We start from the raw sequence: 13,543 nt of genomic DNA on the forward strand, positions 1-13,543 counted from the left end.
ACTCAAGTCATTACTGTGACAACTGATGTGGATATTTTGGATATTGACTACACTGTCCAAACTAAAAGATTTGATGTCATCACTTGCTAAATGTGTCCAGTCAGTCCTACCAATCAGATTTTACATGTAAATCAGATTTGGTTGCATTGTGAACAAAGCTGTAGTAGAATATTTTACTTTAAAGTTTATTAGTTTTGTTCAACTATACGTAACAAATAGCAGACAAATGTCACTTTTTTTTCCAAAAGCTGATGTGAATTATAACTAAGTTCTAATTAATTAAAACTGCAACATGGGGGATTTAACTTTTTTAGTGAAATTATTTTATGATTAACAATGAGATGAACTGGTCAGATCTGATGTTTAGCCCTCTGACAGCCTGTGTTAATAATTAGAAAAACAAAGCCACACTGCAAAGGTCATTGATTCCATTCATGCATGGAGAACAACCCCTAGCGATTCATTTTTATAAGCTTGCGAAGACTTTAAAATATCACTGTGTCAACATGCCACACAGGACAAACACATCCTAATCTGAGGGCAGAAGAGTCTTTCTAAACAGACCTTTGATCAGCTTCAAGACTGCCTGAAGCATGAAAGTACATTAGCTATGTTTGTCGTAGCTTAAATGAACCCACTCCCAATTTGCATGCTAATGAGTCATACAAATGTTATTAAAGCCCAATTTTTAGCAACATGATTCGTATCAGAGGTGCGAGGACTAATGCACAGGCATGATGGTTTGCTCATCAGGACACGTGGGCCGTCATATTGACCTCACAAAGTGTTCTGTTAATAATTTTAGAGATGTAACTGCTGTCAATACAGGCTTCAGCATGGCTATGTGTACATCTTTTAATGATCATCTCTAACCCGTTCAACTATGTCTTATACATTTGCCTTAAATAATAAACTTGGCCTTAAACAAGAAGAGAATTCTAGTTCCACACACTTATAAAGTTGAAGCGTGTAACTTTTTTAGTGTTAAAATGCTTTCTCCTGTCCCAGCTTAATATGCAGAGACAACTATAAGCCATTTGAAGGTTAATTTTCAGAAAAACAGTAAACACTGTCTCTGAAATTGCTCTGTTTGGTTTAAGCAGCCTATCCAGCCAGACGCAACAACATTGGCTCAGCCGATGGTGTGAGTTGTGGGCGGCACTAAAAGGGGTGTATTCGAAAAGCTGTTTGAAAACCATGTTTTTATTTTTGCAATTCCGTTCTGTGGCACTAGTGGCTCATAAACTTCCGCTTTAAAAAGCTGGGTTTGTTGTATTTCCATGCTTGCCACCTTTTTAATTTTTACTCAAAATTCTGATGCTAGTTATAAGCACAACAAAATTGCTAGATTGTTAGATTATCTGAAGAAAATGTGAGTGGAGCTTGTTCGAACAAAATGCGGTAATGGTTATGCAGCTGCTTCAAAGTTGGTTTTCACCTGTTTTAAATCCAATCATTTTTACAAGTAATAGTACACATCTCTTCAAAAAGCCATAATGTTTGGTTGAAGATTAATTCACTACATAGTTATGAAAAAGTTTAAATTCTTTTTTGGCATTCAACATTTCAACCAATAAAAATCTGAATATCAAAAGGATTCATGGAAACTTTTGCTGCACAGACTTCCAAAAAGTGTGTGTATTTGTGATCATATCATTGTGAGCAAGCAAAAAACTTATGATTGTAATAGATGGAATGTGTTTTATGATGATGACAGAGTGTTTGGCTATGGTACCCTATGGAAGAACACAGCAGGAGGTCGTGAAAAGGCTCAGCAGTGTTTGCACATTGCAGATTAATGCCTCCCTACCGCTGTCAGACCCGTCCACGGCCCACTGAGCAGTCGCTTGTAGCAGCTTTAAAAGCCTGAAGCTTAATGTTTCACCTCTAAGCCGGATTCAAACAATGCATAGAGACCTCACCCCCTGATGGGGCATATAACTAATATCATCTCACTAATGATGCTTACACTAGCTATGTGCCAGAGTTAAGTCTATGCACTGACAAATGTCTGTGTGTTGAGGCAGTTTCCAGAACTGGAATGTGAATTTGGACTAGTTGATTTACAGAAGCTAAAATGCTTTTAAGGGTTGGAATGAGCTTATTTTTTTGGCAGGAAACCAACTGAAAGTGAGTGTTATTTTTCTTATTTATAAAAAGTAGCAGGCTTTTTTAGTATATTATGCAGACAGCATCAAGTTATGGTGATCTGTATTACTGTTACTCATAGTTCTTTGTTTACTTATTTTATGATATTAATGACCCATTACAAATTATTGCACAGGAAATGTGGTTTTCAGTTCGGTGTGGGGTTCTAGGACACAACCCACCAATCAGCAGTGGAGAACTTTGTTGTCTTTGATTTTGACTGGTCTGTTAGTGTGGTCATGGTAATGTACTGTGGATTGTTCTCAGTATGTGGACGTGGTCAGCACTTCCTCCGAGCAGTCCTGTTGAAATTTGGCATGCCCATGGTAAGCTTGAAAGGATTTTTTTTTTATGCAGTTTTATTAAACTCTTCATTTAGATACCAAAAACAGTAAATTTGACTCATTCTTTTTTGACACAGGTAACAATTTTGTTATGCTTCAAGGATTAGAATTTTGTTCCATAAAACGTCTTTAGCATAACTAATAAAAGCATATGGGCTATATTAAACAATGTGCAATTTATATCCTTATTGGTTTATTTTTTAATATGCTGTTGGCTGAAATGCACAAATACACTCATTTCTTCTCCATGCTTTCATTTAAAGCTGCATTAATCTGGCACTGACAGATTTTAGATGGAGAAAAAGAAGGAAATATGTGGTTTATGTTGGTGAAATGGGGAAGGCAACAGGAGCAATGTATTTCATGGCGGATTGAGTGCTTGATTAATATCTGAAAGCATGAGATTGCTTTAAAACAATCCTGCTGCATCAGTAAAAAGACAAATTATCTCCACTGTGGCACTGAATTAATGCAATGAAACTCCTATTTATATGTTAATGAACTGCAACACTAAAAGCATTTTGGAAATCACAGTGCTAAAGATAAGAACTGAATTATTGCTCAAGAAAATCTCTAATTATATAAATATTTTTAGGATAGAGTGGTTTGGAAATATTAATCAAGGTTTATTTGGTCATTATAAATATCCCAGTAAGCACCAGTTCTAATGATTTGTTCTCTTTAAGGGTAAATAAGAGTCAGGGTGGGCTTTTCTGGCAAAGGTCTTGCCATGGATGGGATTGGAGACTGGTAATGTTTTCCTCATTGTTAATGTGCAACAATAATGCAAATATTTATAAATGCAACTTTTGTAAGACAGCATTTTTAAGGTATTTGTCTGTAGAAACAACTGTTATGACATTGACAAGATCATTTAGAGAAGTAACAGTCATCATGCGTAATAAATGTTAATAAATCAACAAAAGTAACTTGCAATGTAAATATATCTATCTTTTTTATTTATTTGAAATTTTGCCAAAGCAGCTAAATGTGTGTTTTAAATAAAATCACTTGCCCCTTCAACAGGCCCTCCAACAAAATCAGAAAACGAAGAAACCAGTCTCCCTTTCGTGATGTTTCACCTGTACCTTCACATTTCTCAGAACCGGTCTCATTCTTACAACACCGGGTAACACTGCAAAATCATCCAACTCTTTATTATAGAGTCTTACAGTACATAGGTGTACATGCAAGCTTCTATACACAAATGTAAAACAAGATTCTAAAGCAGGAAACTATAGTTAAAATATAAATACTGTAGGTATTCACCTACTGTGCATTTTGAATTTTGAAACAAAAATAATAGATGTGTTAATAAGTAAGGTAAGTCTGCACTTATGTGGCTTTGTACACTTGTATTGTATAGGATGTAATTGCTAGCCTTCCTCGCCTCCCTGGTGTAAAGGGGGCACTAAGGGATGAAGATGATGATGACACTCGGAGTCACAAGAGCCTGCCAGTGGTGATGACTGCATTAACCCTCCAACCTAGACACAACAGGTCACACAGAGTTTCTGAGAATCAAGTCATTTCCAGACTCCCTCCTCTTATAAGCTCCAGGTACTGAATACGGACCATTCCAGGTGGTCATATGCAATATAATGGTTCTGCTATGAGCAAAATATTTTAATACAGACTTCATGCATCCCTCCAAACAGGGATTTCAGCTACCCTAATGGATTATTAATGCTCATTTTCAATTGCATACCACAATAAGATAATTCAATTCTGGTAAACATGATTCCCAGGTGCAGTTTGATTGTGAAAGGCACTGGGTGCAAAACTGACTTCAAACTCCCACCGATCACCAAATTCAGGAATACTTGGAATGAAATGGAACCCCTGAGACCACCTTGTAGGGCTGGATACAGGTATTAGCTCCTTTTTGTCTTACCAGCCATTCTACTTTGTGCCCCAGTGAACTTACAATGGTCAGGCCATTTAAAAGACCAAATGAAAGGTATACAAATCTGCTATTAAAAAAATCCAAATTGATCGACTACTATTCTGAACATTTGGGGGATGGGAGGGATTGGGGGACATACCCCCCTCAGTGTCTGTGGTGCTAACTGGCCTGGGCCATAGATCAAATCAGTTCTCTATCAGCTAGAAACCCCAGACAAAGAAAACAGGACTTATCAGCAGAATTCAATAGCCTTACTCTCTTTGGGCCGGAGGAAGGTACATTTTTTTCCATACTTGTCGCTGTGTAGGCAGGAGACACATTTTTTTTTGCAAGTCTCGACTTCTTTCTGCATTCATTCAGTTCACAGAGCAAAAATGAAAAGGCACAGTCAATACCACGCCCGGCAGATATAGTATGTGCAAAGTCATTTTCTGCTTATTAATTATTTGAAGCCTGGTTAGTCTCGGCATCACGTGGACAAGTATTTTTCCGCTTCCCTCATTTATTTGATACTGTTAGGTGCATGATGGAGGGTGTAGAGTGCTGAGAACTGAGAGGCAGATAGAGAAACCTTGCAGGATTTCTATTCAGTTACTCTAAGCTCCCACAGCTGAGCCAATAAAATGAAATGAAATTGTCCCAGTAAAGTGGAATTAAACAGCGCAACAAGAGAACAGTCAGGACTGTGAGCTTGTAAAGTGAGCAAGTTTAAATGGCTCCTCTCTTGTCTCACTGGTAAACACATCACTTGCTATTTGATTTAAGAGCAATTAGTTGGAGTATGTCTGCGCTTACCAAATGTCAGGGATATCACTGATAAATCTGAGCGAGTAACCGAAATGGTAATTGGATCTTAATGTGATTGAAAACCTGATAACCTTTCTCTGTTTAACTGTTGCAAAGTCAACAGTAGAAAGGGTAAATTGATCAGTCTGGCATCTAGTGATGGTATATTTTTATGTTCATTTGCTAATGTTCTACAAGCCAATATGGCACTGGCAATAAATGTCATGAAAAAGCCAATGAGAAATACTATATAACTATATAATCTATGTGTATCACATGTATGTGTTTTGTTCTTGTTTTCATGTCTTTTAGTTTTAAGTTTAGTTCCTGATCCTGTTCAGGTCATGTGGTTTCATGTCATGTGATTTCCTGTTTCCTCATGTGTTCCTGGTCATGTGATATCCTGTTCCCCTCCATGTTCATGTGTCTTGTTTTCATTGGTATCTCATTATCAGTCTTATGTCATTGGTTCATGGTTCAGTGTCTTATTATTAGTTCAGTCTTGTGATTGGTTGTCTTGTTTACTTGTTACCCATGTCTGTGTATTTAAGCCCTCATGTTTGCCATTGCCTCTGGTCAGGTATTGTTTATGTAACGTTGTTTGGCAGTCATGTCAAGTCATGTCAAGTCTAGTTTAGTTCATGTTTATGTTTTCTGTTCATGGTTTCTGGATTTCACATTGATGTACATAAACACTGCACTTGGGTTCTTCACATCATCATTATCTGCCTGTCATTGCCAGCATCGTTACAGAATACCTGACCCTAAAATGAACCCAGCAGTTTGGCTTCTTCGTTTACGTCAAGGGAATCGTCCCCTGGAGGAATATATAGAGCACTTCTGCACTCTGGCCTGCAGAGTCGACTTTAATGAGGTGGCCCTCAAAGACTTTTTCAGTTTTGGGCTAAATGAGCCGGTCAGCTCCATGATGCCTGGAGGCAAAATCCAATGGACTCTGGCTCAGTTCATGGACTATGCCCTGTTGTTGAACGGTTCACCTTTCACTGTGAGAGTGGCTGATGAGGGACTCAGCACTCCCACAAAGCCTGCCATGTTCCATGAGCCAGAGTCCCACGTCACGGCCGCCGAGCCAGCGTCCCACGTCACGGCCGCCGAGCCAGCGTCCCACGTCACGGCCGCCGAGCCAGCGTCCCACATCACGGCCGCCCGAGCCAGCGTCCCACGTCACGGTCACCGAGCCAGGGTCCCACGTCATGGTCGCTGAGCCAGCACCACCTTCTGCCCCGGATCCTGAGTCGACTCCATGCCATGTCACGCCTCAGCCTGCTCCATGCCATGTCACAGCCACGCCTGAGTCTGCTCCATGCCATGTCACAGCCACGCCTCAACCTGCTCCATGCCATGTCACAGCCACGCCTCAACCTGCTCCGTGCCATGTCACAGCTATGCCTCAACCTGCTCCATGCCATGTCACAGCTACGCCTCAACCTGCTCCATGCCATGTCACAGCCATGCCTGAGTCTGCTCCATGCCAAGTCACAGCCATGCCTGAGTCTGCTCCATGCCATGTCACAGCAACACCTCAGCCTGCTCCATGCCATGTCACAGCCACGCCTCAGCCTGCTCCATGCCATGTCACAGCCACGCCTGAGTCTGCTCCATGCCATGTCACAGCCACGCCTGAGTCTGCTCCATGCCATGTCACAGCAACACCTCAGCCTGCTCCATGCCATGTCACAGCCACGCCTGAGTCTGCTCCATGCCATGTCACAGCCACGCCTGAGTCTACTCCATGCCATGTCACATCAACGCCTCAGCCTGCTCCATGCCATGTCACAGCAATGCCTCAGCCTGCTTTATGTCATGTCACAGCAACACCACAGCCAGCTCCATGCCATGTCACAGCAACACCTCAGCCAGCTCCATGCCATGTCACAGCAACGCCTCAGCCTGCTCCATGCCATGTCTCAGCCAGACTGCTCCACGGTCCAGGCCCGCCTCCGCTCTACGAGACAGCGCTCATGCCTGCCACGGCCAACAATTCAGCATCCACGACTACCATGGCCAAGTCACGATCCTGCCGTACCATGTTACCACGTCATGCCATTTAGCCACATCACATCACCACGGCCACCCCCAAGGTCTTTCACAGTGAACTTTGTGTTTATGTTTTGGGGTGTCGGGAGCCGCCTCTAGTGGGGGGGATATGTCATGTTTATGTGTTTTGTTCTTGTTTTCATGTCTTTTATTTTTAAATTTAGTTCCTGTTCCTGTTCAGGTCATGTGGTTTCATGTCATGTGATTTCCTGTTTCCCTCCATGTTCATGTGTCTTGTTTTCATTGGTTCATTGTCTTGTTATCTCATTATCAGTCTTATGTCATTGGTTCATGATTCACTGTCTCATTATTAGTTCAGTCTTGTGATTGGTTGTCTTGTTTACTTGTTACCCATGTCTGTGTATTTAAGCCCTCATGTTTGCCATTGTCTCTTGTCAGGTATTGTTTATGTAAAGTTGTTTGGTAGTCAAGTCAAGTTATATTATGTGAAGTCAAGACAAGTTATGTCAAATTATGTTATGTAAAGTCAAGTCAAGTTTTGTCAAGTTATGTTATGTCAAGTCAAGTTATGTCAAGTCTAGTTTAGTTCATGTTTATGTTTTCTGTTCACGGTTTCTGGATTTCACGTTACTTGGGTTCTTCAGATCATCATCGTCTGCCTGTCATTGCCAGCATCGTTATAATGTGATTGGTGATTGCCCATGCAAAGCTCTTGCCATGATGCTGGGGTTTTATGGGTGGTTTCCAGGGCGTTGCAATATGGTTGCTAATGTGTTTTGAGTAGTTTTTAGTGTTGCCATGAGGATTCTAGGTGGTTGCTAGGTGCACAATTTGAGATATCGTTCATGTCTATAGCACAAAAAGAAAATATGTGGCCTATTTTTTTAAGTTTCACACCAAATTTTCAAAATTTTTCAAATCCCTATCCCTAAAGGCTGGAAAATACTCTAAGCAGTGGCATAGCCAAGGGTGGGCCGGGCCCACCTAAATTAGACCCAGGCCCACCCAGAATATTAGAGATTATTTTTTTACTTAAAATATATATTTATAAAATAGAAAAAAAAAAATAATAATAATTCTGCTTTCTGAACATGTAAAAGAACTGATTGAATGCGCTGCCTTTCAACCTTTCTGGAAAAGTAGGAAAAATTTGTCCCATCCATTTTTATTGAGGCCCACCCAAAAGTAATTTCCTGGCTACACCCTTGTATGCAAGTATGTAATTGCAGACATTTCTAGCTGCGCAAGCTCAATGTCGTGCGTTGTTGCATTCCAGAATGTGTCAGACCGCAATTCATAACACTATGTAAGTATGCACTGCATTCTCAATGTTGCCACCAGGGGTGCTATAGCGAGATTAGTGTGAACTGTCCACTTCTGCTGTGCATTTTCTCTTTCAAGCCAACTACTGTCATGGTAGAGCAACAGTTTAAAGAGAATATTGCTGAGCAAGTAAGTTAAAGTCAATATATTTATAACTTACCAGAATAATTACACATCCAGTTTAATGTTACAGAAGTTTGAAGGTAACTCTATCGCCACCTTGAGTACTGTGGATTGTTCCCCCCACAATAACACATGCACGTTAAGCATGTTCAACCGGACCACGTATTGGCAATGTGTTGGCCAAGCGCTCGCATCTGTGTTCACATACTTATGTAGGGTGTTTCAGACTTGAGAATGAGCTAGCGCCAATAATGTTTACACATCTGATTTAGATATGTCAATGGCAGATTCTTATAACATTCGATTGGTCACCTCATGCACAAAGAATGCAAGTGTGCCTGTATGTTGTAATTTGTTAGTCCTATATATTAACACTATAGTTCTATACAGTTGTGCTCAAAAGTTTGCATACCCTGGCAGAAATTGTGAAATTTTGGCATTGATTTTGAAAATATGACTGATCATGTGATCATCTTTTATTTAAGGATAGTGATCATATGAAGCCATTTATTATCACATAGTTCTCATAATGATAACAGAAATCACCCAAATGGCCCTGATCAAAAGTTTACATACCCTTGAATGTTTGGCCTTGTTACAGACACACAAGGTGACACACACAGGTTTAAATGGCAATTAAAGGTTAATTTCCCACACCTGTGGTTTTTAAATTGCAATTAGTGTCTGTGCATAAATAGTCAATGAGTTTGTTAGCTCTCACGTGGATGCACTGAGCAGGCTAGATACTGAGCCATGGAGAGCAGAAAAGAACTGACAAAAGGCCTGCATAACAAGGTAATGGAACTTTATAAAGATGGAAAAGGATATAAAAAGATATGCAAAGCCTTGAAAATGCCAGTCAGTACTGTTCAATCACTTATTAAGAAGTGAAAAATTCAGGGATCTCTTGATACCAAGCCAAGGTCAGGTAGACCAAGAAAGATTTCAGCCACAACTGCCGAAGAATTGTTCGGGATACAAAGAAAAACCCACAGGTAACCTCAGGAGAAATACAGGCTGCTCTGGAAAAAGACGGTGTGGTTGTTTCAAGGAGCACAATATGACGATACTTGAGCAAAAAATGAGCTGCATGGTCGAGTTGCCAGAAAGAAGCCTTTACTGCACCAATGCCACAAAAAAGCCCAGTTACAATATGCCCGACAACACCTTGACACGCCTCACAGCTTCTGGCACACTGTAATTTGGAGTGACGAGACCAAAATAGAGCTTTATGGTCACAGCCATAAACGCTATGTTTGGAGAGGGGTCAACAAGGCCTATAGTGAAAAGAATACCATCCCCACTGTGAAGCATGGTGGTGGCTCACTGATGTTTTGGTGGTGTGTGAGCTCTAAAGGCACGGGGAATCTTGTGAAAATTGATGGCAAGATGAATGCAGCATGTTATCAGAAAATACTGGCAGACAATTTGCATTCTTCTGCACGAAAGCTGCGTATGGGACACTCTTGGACATTCCAGCACAACAATGACCCTAAGCACAAGGCCAAGTTGACCCTCCAGTGGTTACAGCAGAAAAAGTTGAAGGTTCTGGAGTGGCCATCACAGTCTCCTGACCTTAATATCATCGAGGCACTCTGGGGAGATCTCAAACGTGTGGTTCATGCAAGATGACCAAAGACTTTGCATGACCTGGAGGCATTTTGCCAAGATGAATGGGCAGCTATACCACCTGCAAGAATTTGGGGCCTCATAGACAACTATTACAAAAGACTGCACGCTGTCATTGATGCTAAAGGGGGCAATACACAGTATTAAGAACTAAGGGTATGCAGACTTTTGAACAGGGGTCATTTTCATTGTTGCCATGTTTTTTTTTATGATTGTGTCATTCTGTTATAACCTACAGTTGAATGTGAATCCCATAAGAAATAAAAGAAATGTGTTTTGCCTGCTCACTCGTGTTTTCTTTAAAAATGGTACATATATTACCAATTCTCCAAGGGTATGCAAACTTTTGAGCACAACTGTATATTCATGTAAACTCCTGCTTTTAAAAGATCATAGTATTTCAAAATCTTTTATTTTTATTTTTATGTTTTTATGAAAAGGCCGGATAAAATGGAAACCGATTCAGCTAAACCTGTTCATGCATTCATCCATCCGAAAATTGTACCTGTCGGCCAGACGGCTCTGTCTGTCAAGGTGCACAGTGTACAAGGAAACGGGCCCTACTTGTCCCCTTCCAAAGACTCTGGAGTGTCCAGGGGATCTCGCATCACTTTCCAGAGTCCTGTAGTGCAGGCAGTGTACCCCATCAGTCCTGACACTGTGCAACAGATGAGGCAGACTGACATAGCATGCCAGTCCCTGAGGTCTGTACTGAAAAAAGCACAGGCACCATATGGAGGAGTATTTAACTGCACACTGGTGCCCCACTTGCTAGAGCCATTTTCTGGTTTCCAGGAGCATCTGTGCCGCCAGATCCTTCACTCTCCCCTACCTTATTGCGCAGCTCTGCCGCAGGTCCATATACCTTGCCAACAGGACCAGGTGGATTTGGTGCCTGCCCGCAGGGGCCCATATGGCTCCCTGATGGAACGCACTGTGGAGCTCTGTAACTCCCAAGGAAAGAAGCTTCCCAGGATCACCATGACCCGCCCAACACCTTCTCCAAAATACCTCTGTCGCACTGAGACAAGGCATGCAGCTTGACAGACAAAACAAGCATTGCAGCATTACTGAGTACTGCCTATTTAAAGGGATAGTATACATGAAAGTTCTGTCATTCTTTACTCACCCTCATGTCATTCCAAACCTGTACAATTGTCTTTCTTAAGTAGAATACAAAAGATGTTTAGCAGAATGTTGCCGCTGCTCTTTTCCATTCTTTGAAAGTGAATGATGATCAGGGCCTCTCAAAGCTCCAAAAATGAAAAAAAAAAAAAAAAAAAAAAAACACCATTAAAGTGGTACATGCGAGTCTTCTGAAGCCATATGACAGCTTTGTGTGTGAGTAGGACTTCATAAAGATTGTTAGAAAATTGTTATTCATGTTATTAAATTTCAGCAAGTAATTCACTGATATTCTTTTTCCACCACTGCAGCTATTAAATCTCATCAATGCGAAGCAACATTGGTTCTCATGTACATATTCCAATATAAGCATATTCAAATTGCACAAATGAGAATTGACAACTACCGTAGATTGGAAGATTTTAAGTGAATTACTTAAATGTCGGTATGTTCCTCACACAAAGCTATCATGGCTTCAGAAGAATTGGAATGTAGTGCACAAGTCATGTCGACTATTGTTTTGGTACTTTTATTTTTTTTTAGCTTGATGGTCCAAAAGAGCTTGGAATAGGGCAGCATGGACATCCTGCCTAACATCTGATTTATGTTCCACAGAAGAAAGAAAATCTAAGGGTTTGGAACGATATGAGGTTAAGTAAACGATGACATAATTTTCATTGTTGGGTGAACTAGTGCCAGTGCAATTCAAAGTGAATATTGCAATGCATACAAATGAGTAAAGAGATAAGATCACCAAATTCAATTCATTTTTTTCATGTTAAGAGACTATATAGCCAAAACCGACACATATGTGAAGTCACTTGGCACTGTTCCTGATTACCCAGCAATTATTGAACAGGAGTAAATATCACTTCTGTGCAGTTCTCTGTTTAGTCAAATCATTGTTAAATCATGTGTCATCTTTCATCTGGTTGCCATGGAAAACTTAAGGATCATTAAGGCAAGCTATGTCAGAACTAGATCCGGGGGCTGCACTATTCCACAGGAACTAACTGAGAGGTACAGGAAGTGCCTAAGAGGAGCTTTATAAAGTCATGCTATATATTTTCTGGGATGTTAAGACCCTTGGGGTACAAATCCTTTTGTCTGTCTTACTAAAGAATGGAATAATTTTTCTTTGCCTCACTCTTCATGGCTTTCTTTTCTTTTTCTAAGTAAAATCAACACAATTTGCAGAGTACAGCATAATCTAAAAGTAATATACAGTATGTACTTTAATAATATGCATCAGAGCTATTGCTATTGACAATATACTGTTAAGCTGCCATGTGTCATTTAAGACAGTTCTTACCAGAACTACATAATTGTTTATTTCATGATGATTAAACAGAACGTGGGAACTTCATTTGTTCACATTAATGTTATTAATGAAACAATGGTCCAATGACCAGCTTCAGTTTTTGACTTTGCACTGTGTTATGCTGCAGAAATAAAATATATACTGTACTGGTCTGATTTTAATTGTGAGATTTAGTTGTTGTTGTCATTGTCCTTGTTGTTGCTGTTAATGATGATGATAATGTTATACTGTAAGGTTATAGAGTAGTTATAATTTAGACTTGAATCATAGCATCTAAATAATTTTGAAATGGTGCATTGTGAGATTTATACTAATAAATCTCTGCCAACTACACCAATCCAGTCAAATATTTTGAAGAGCTTTTAGGTTTCCAACAGTGCTGCAATATATTAGGCCATTTATTATAAGTAAATTCAATTAAAATTGCAGTTGCTGTATTTTAGCTGATACTCTGCCTCTTAGCTGTTGTCTCAGACTAGTGGTCAGCACAAGATCTGGCACAGCACAGCTCTTAGAGTGCTGTCAGTATGGCCTTCAATGCACAGACTGGAACGGTGAGGCAAAAATGTCACAACGGTGAATTGTAAAGCATGCTTGTGCACTCCATTGCTACTTCAGCTATGAGGTCAGAGCAGAATTCTCACATTCTTTACTCTGCTGTCAGAACACAAGAAATAAAAGAACAGCTCGGTGGTGTCACAGGGTGAGGAATGAGATTTTGATATTGGAGCTGATGGAATTAAATGTTTTTCAGATTTGCTTCACAGTGCTTAGGGCAGGGACATACCTAACAACCTTATAGAATGAACATCTCTTTCC

General features: G+C 40.3%; 1 protein-coding gene across 1 annotated transcript; it reads left to right on the top strand.

The window, feature by feature from the left end:
• On the top strand, window positions 1-12,853 carry LOC127436949 (uncharacterized). The gene is made up of 6 exons (XM_051691494.1): window positions 1-2,474; window positions 3,179-3,242; window positions 3,519-3,621; window positions 3,859-4,052; window positions 4,241-4,363; window positions 10,719-12,853. The coding sequence occupies exons 2-6, from the start codon at window positions 3,223-3,225 to the stop codon at window positions 11,320-11,322; spliced, it is 1,044 nt and encodes a 347-aa protein (XP_051547454.1). The 5' UTR covers window positions 1-2,474; window positions 3,179-3,222; the 3' UTR covers window positions 11,323-12,853.
• Window positions 12,854-13,543: the final 690 nt, after the last annotated feature.

This window comes from Myxocyprinus asiaticus, chromosome 47 (assembly GCF_019703515.2).
Source record: "Myxocyprinus asiaticus isolate MX2 ecotype Aquarium Trade chromosome 47, UBuf_Myxa_2, whole genome shotgun sequence".
Taxonomy (NCBI): Eukaryota; Metazoa; Chordata; class Actinopteri; order Cypriniformes; family Catostomidae; genus Myxocyprinus; species Myxocyprinus asiaticus.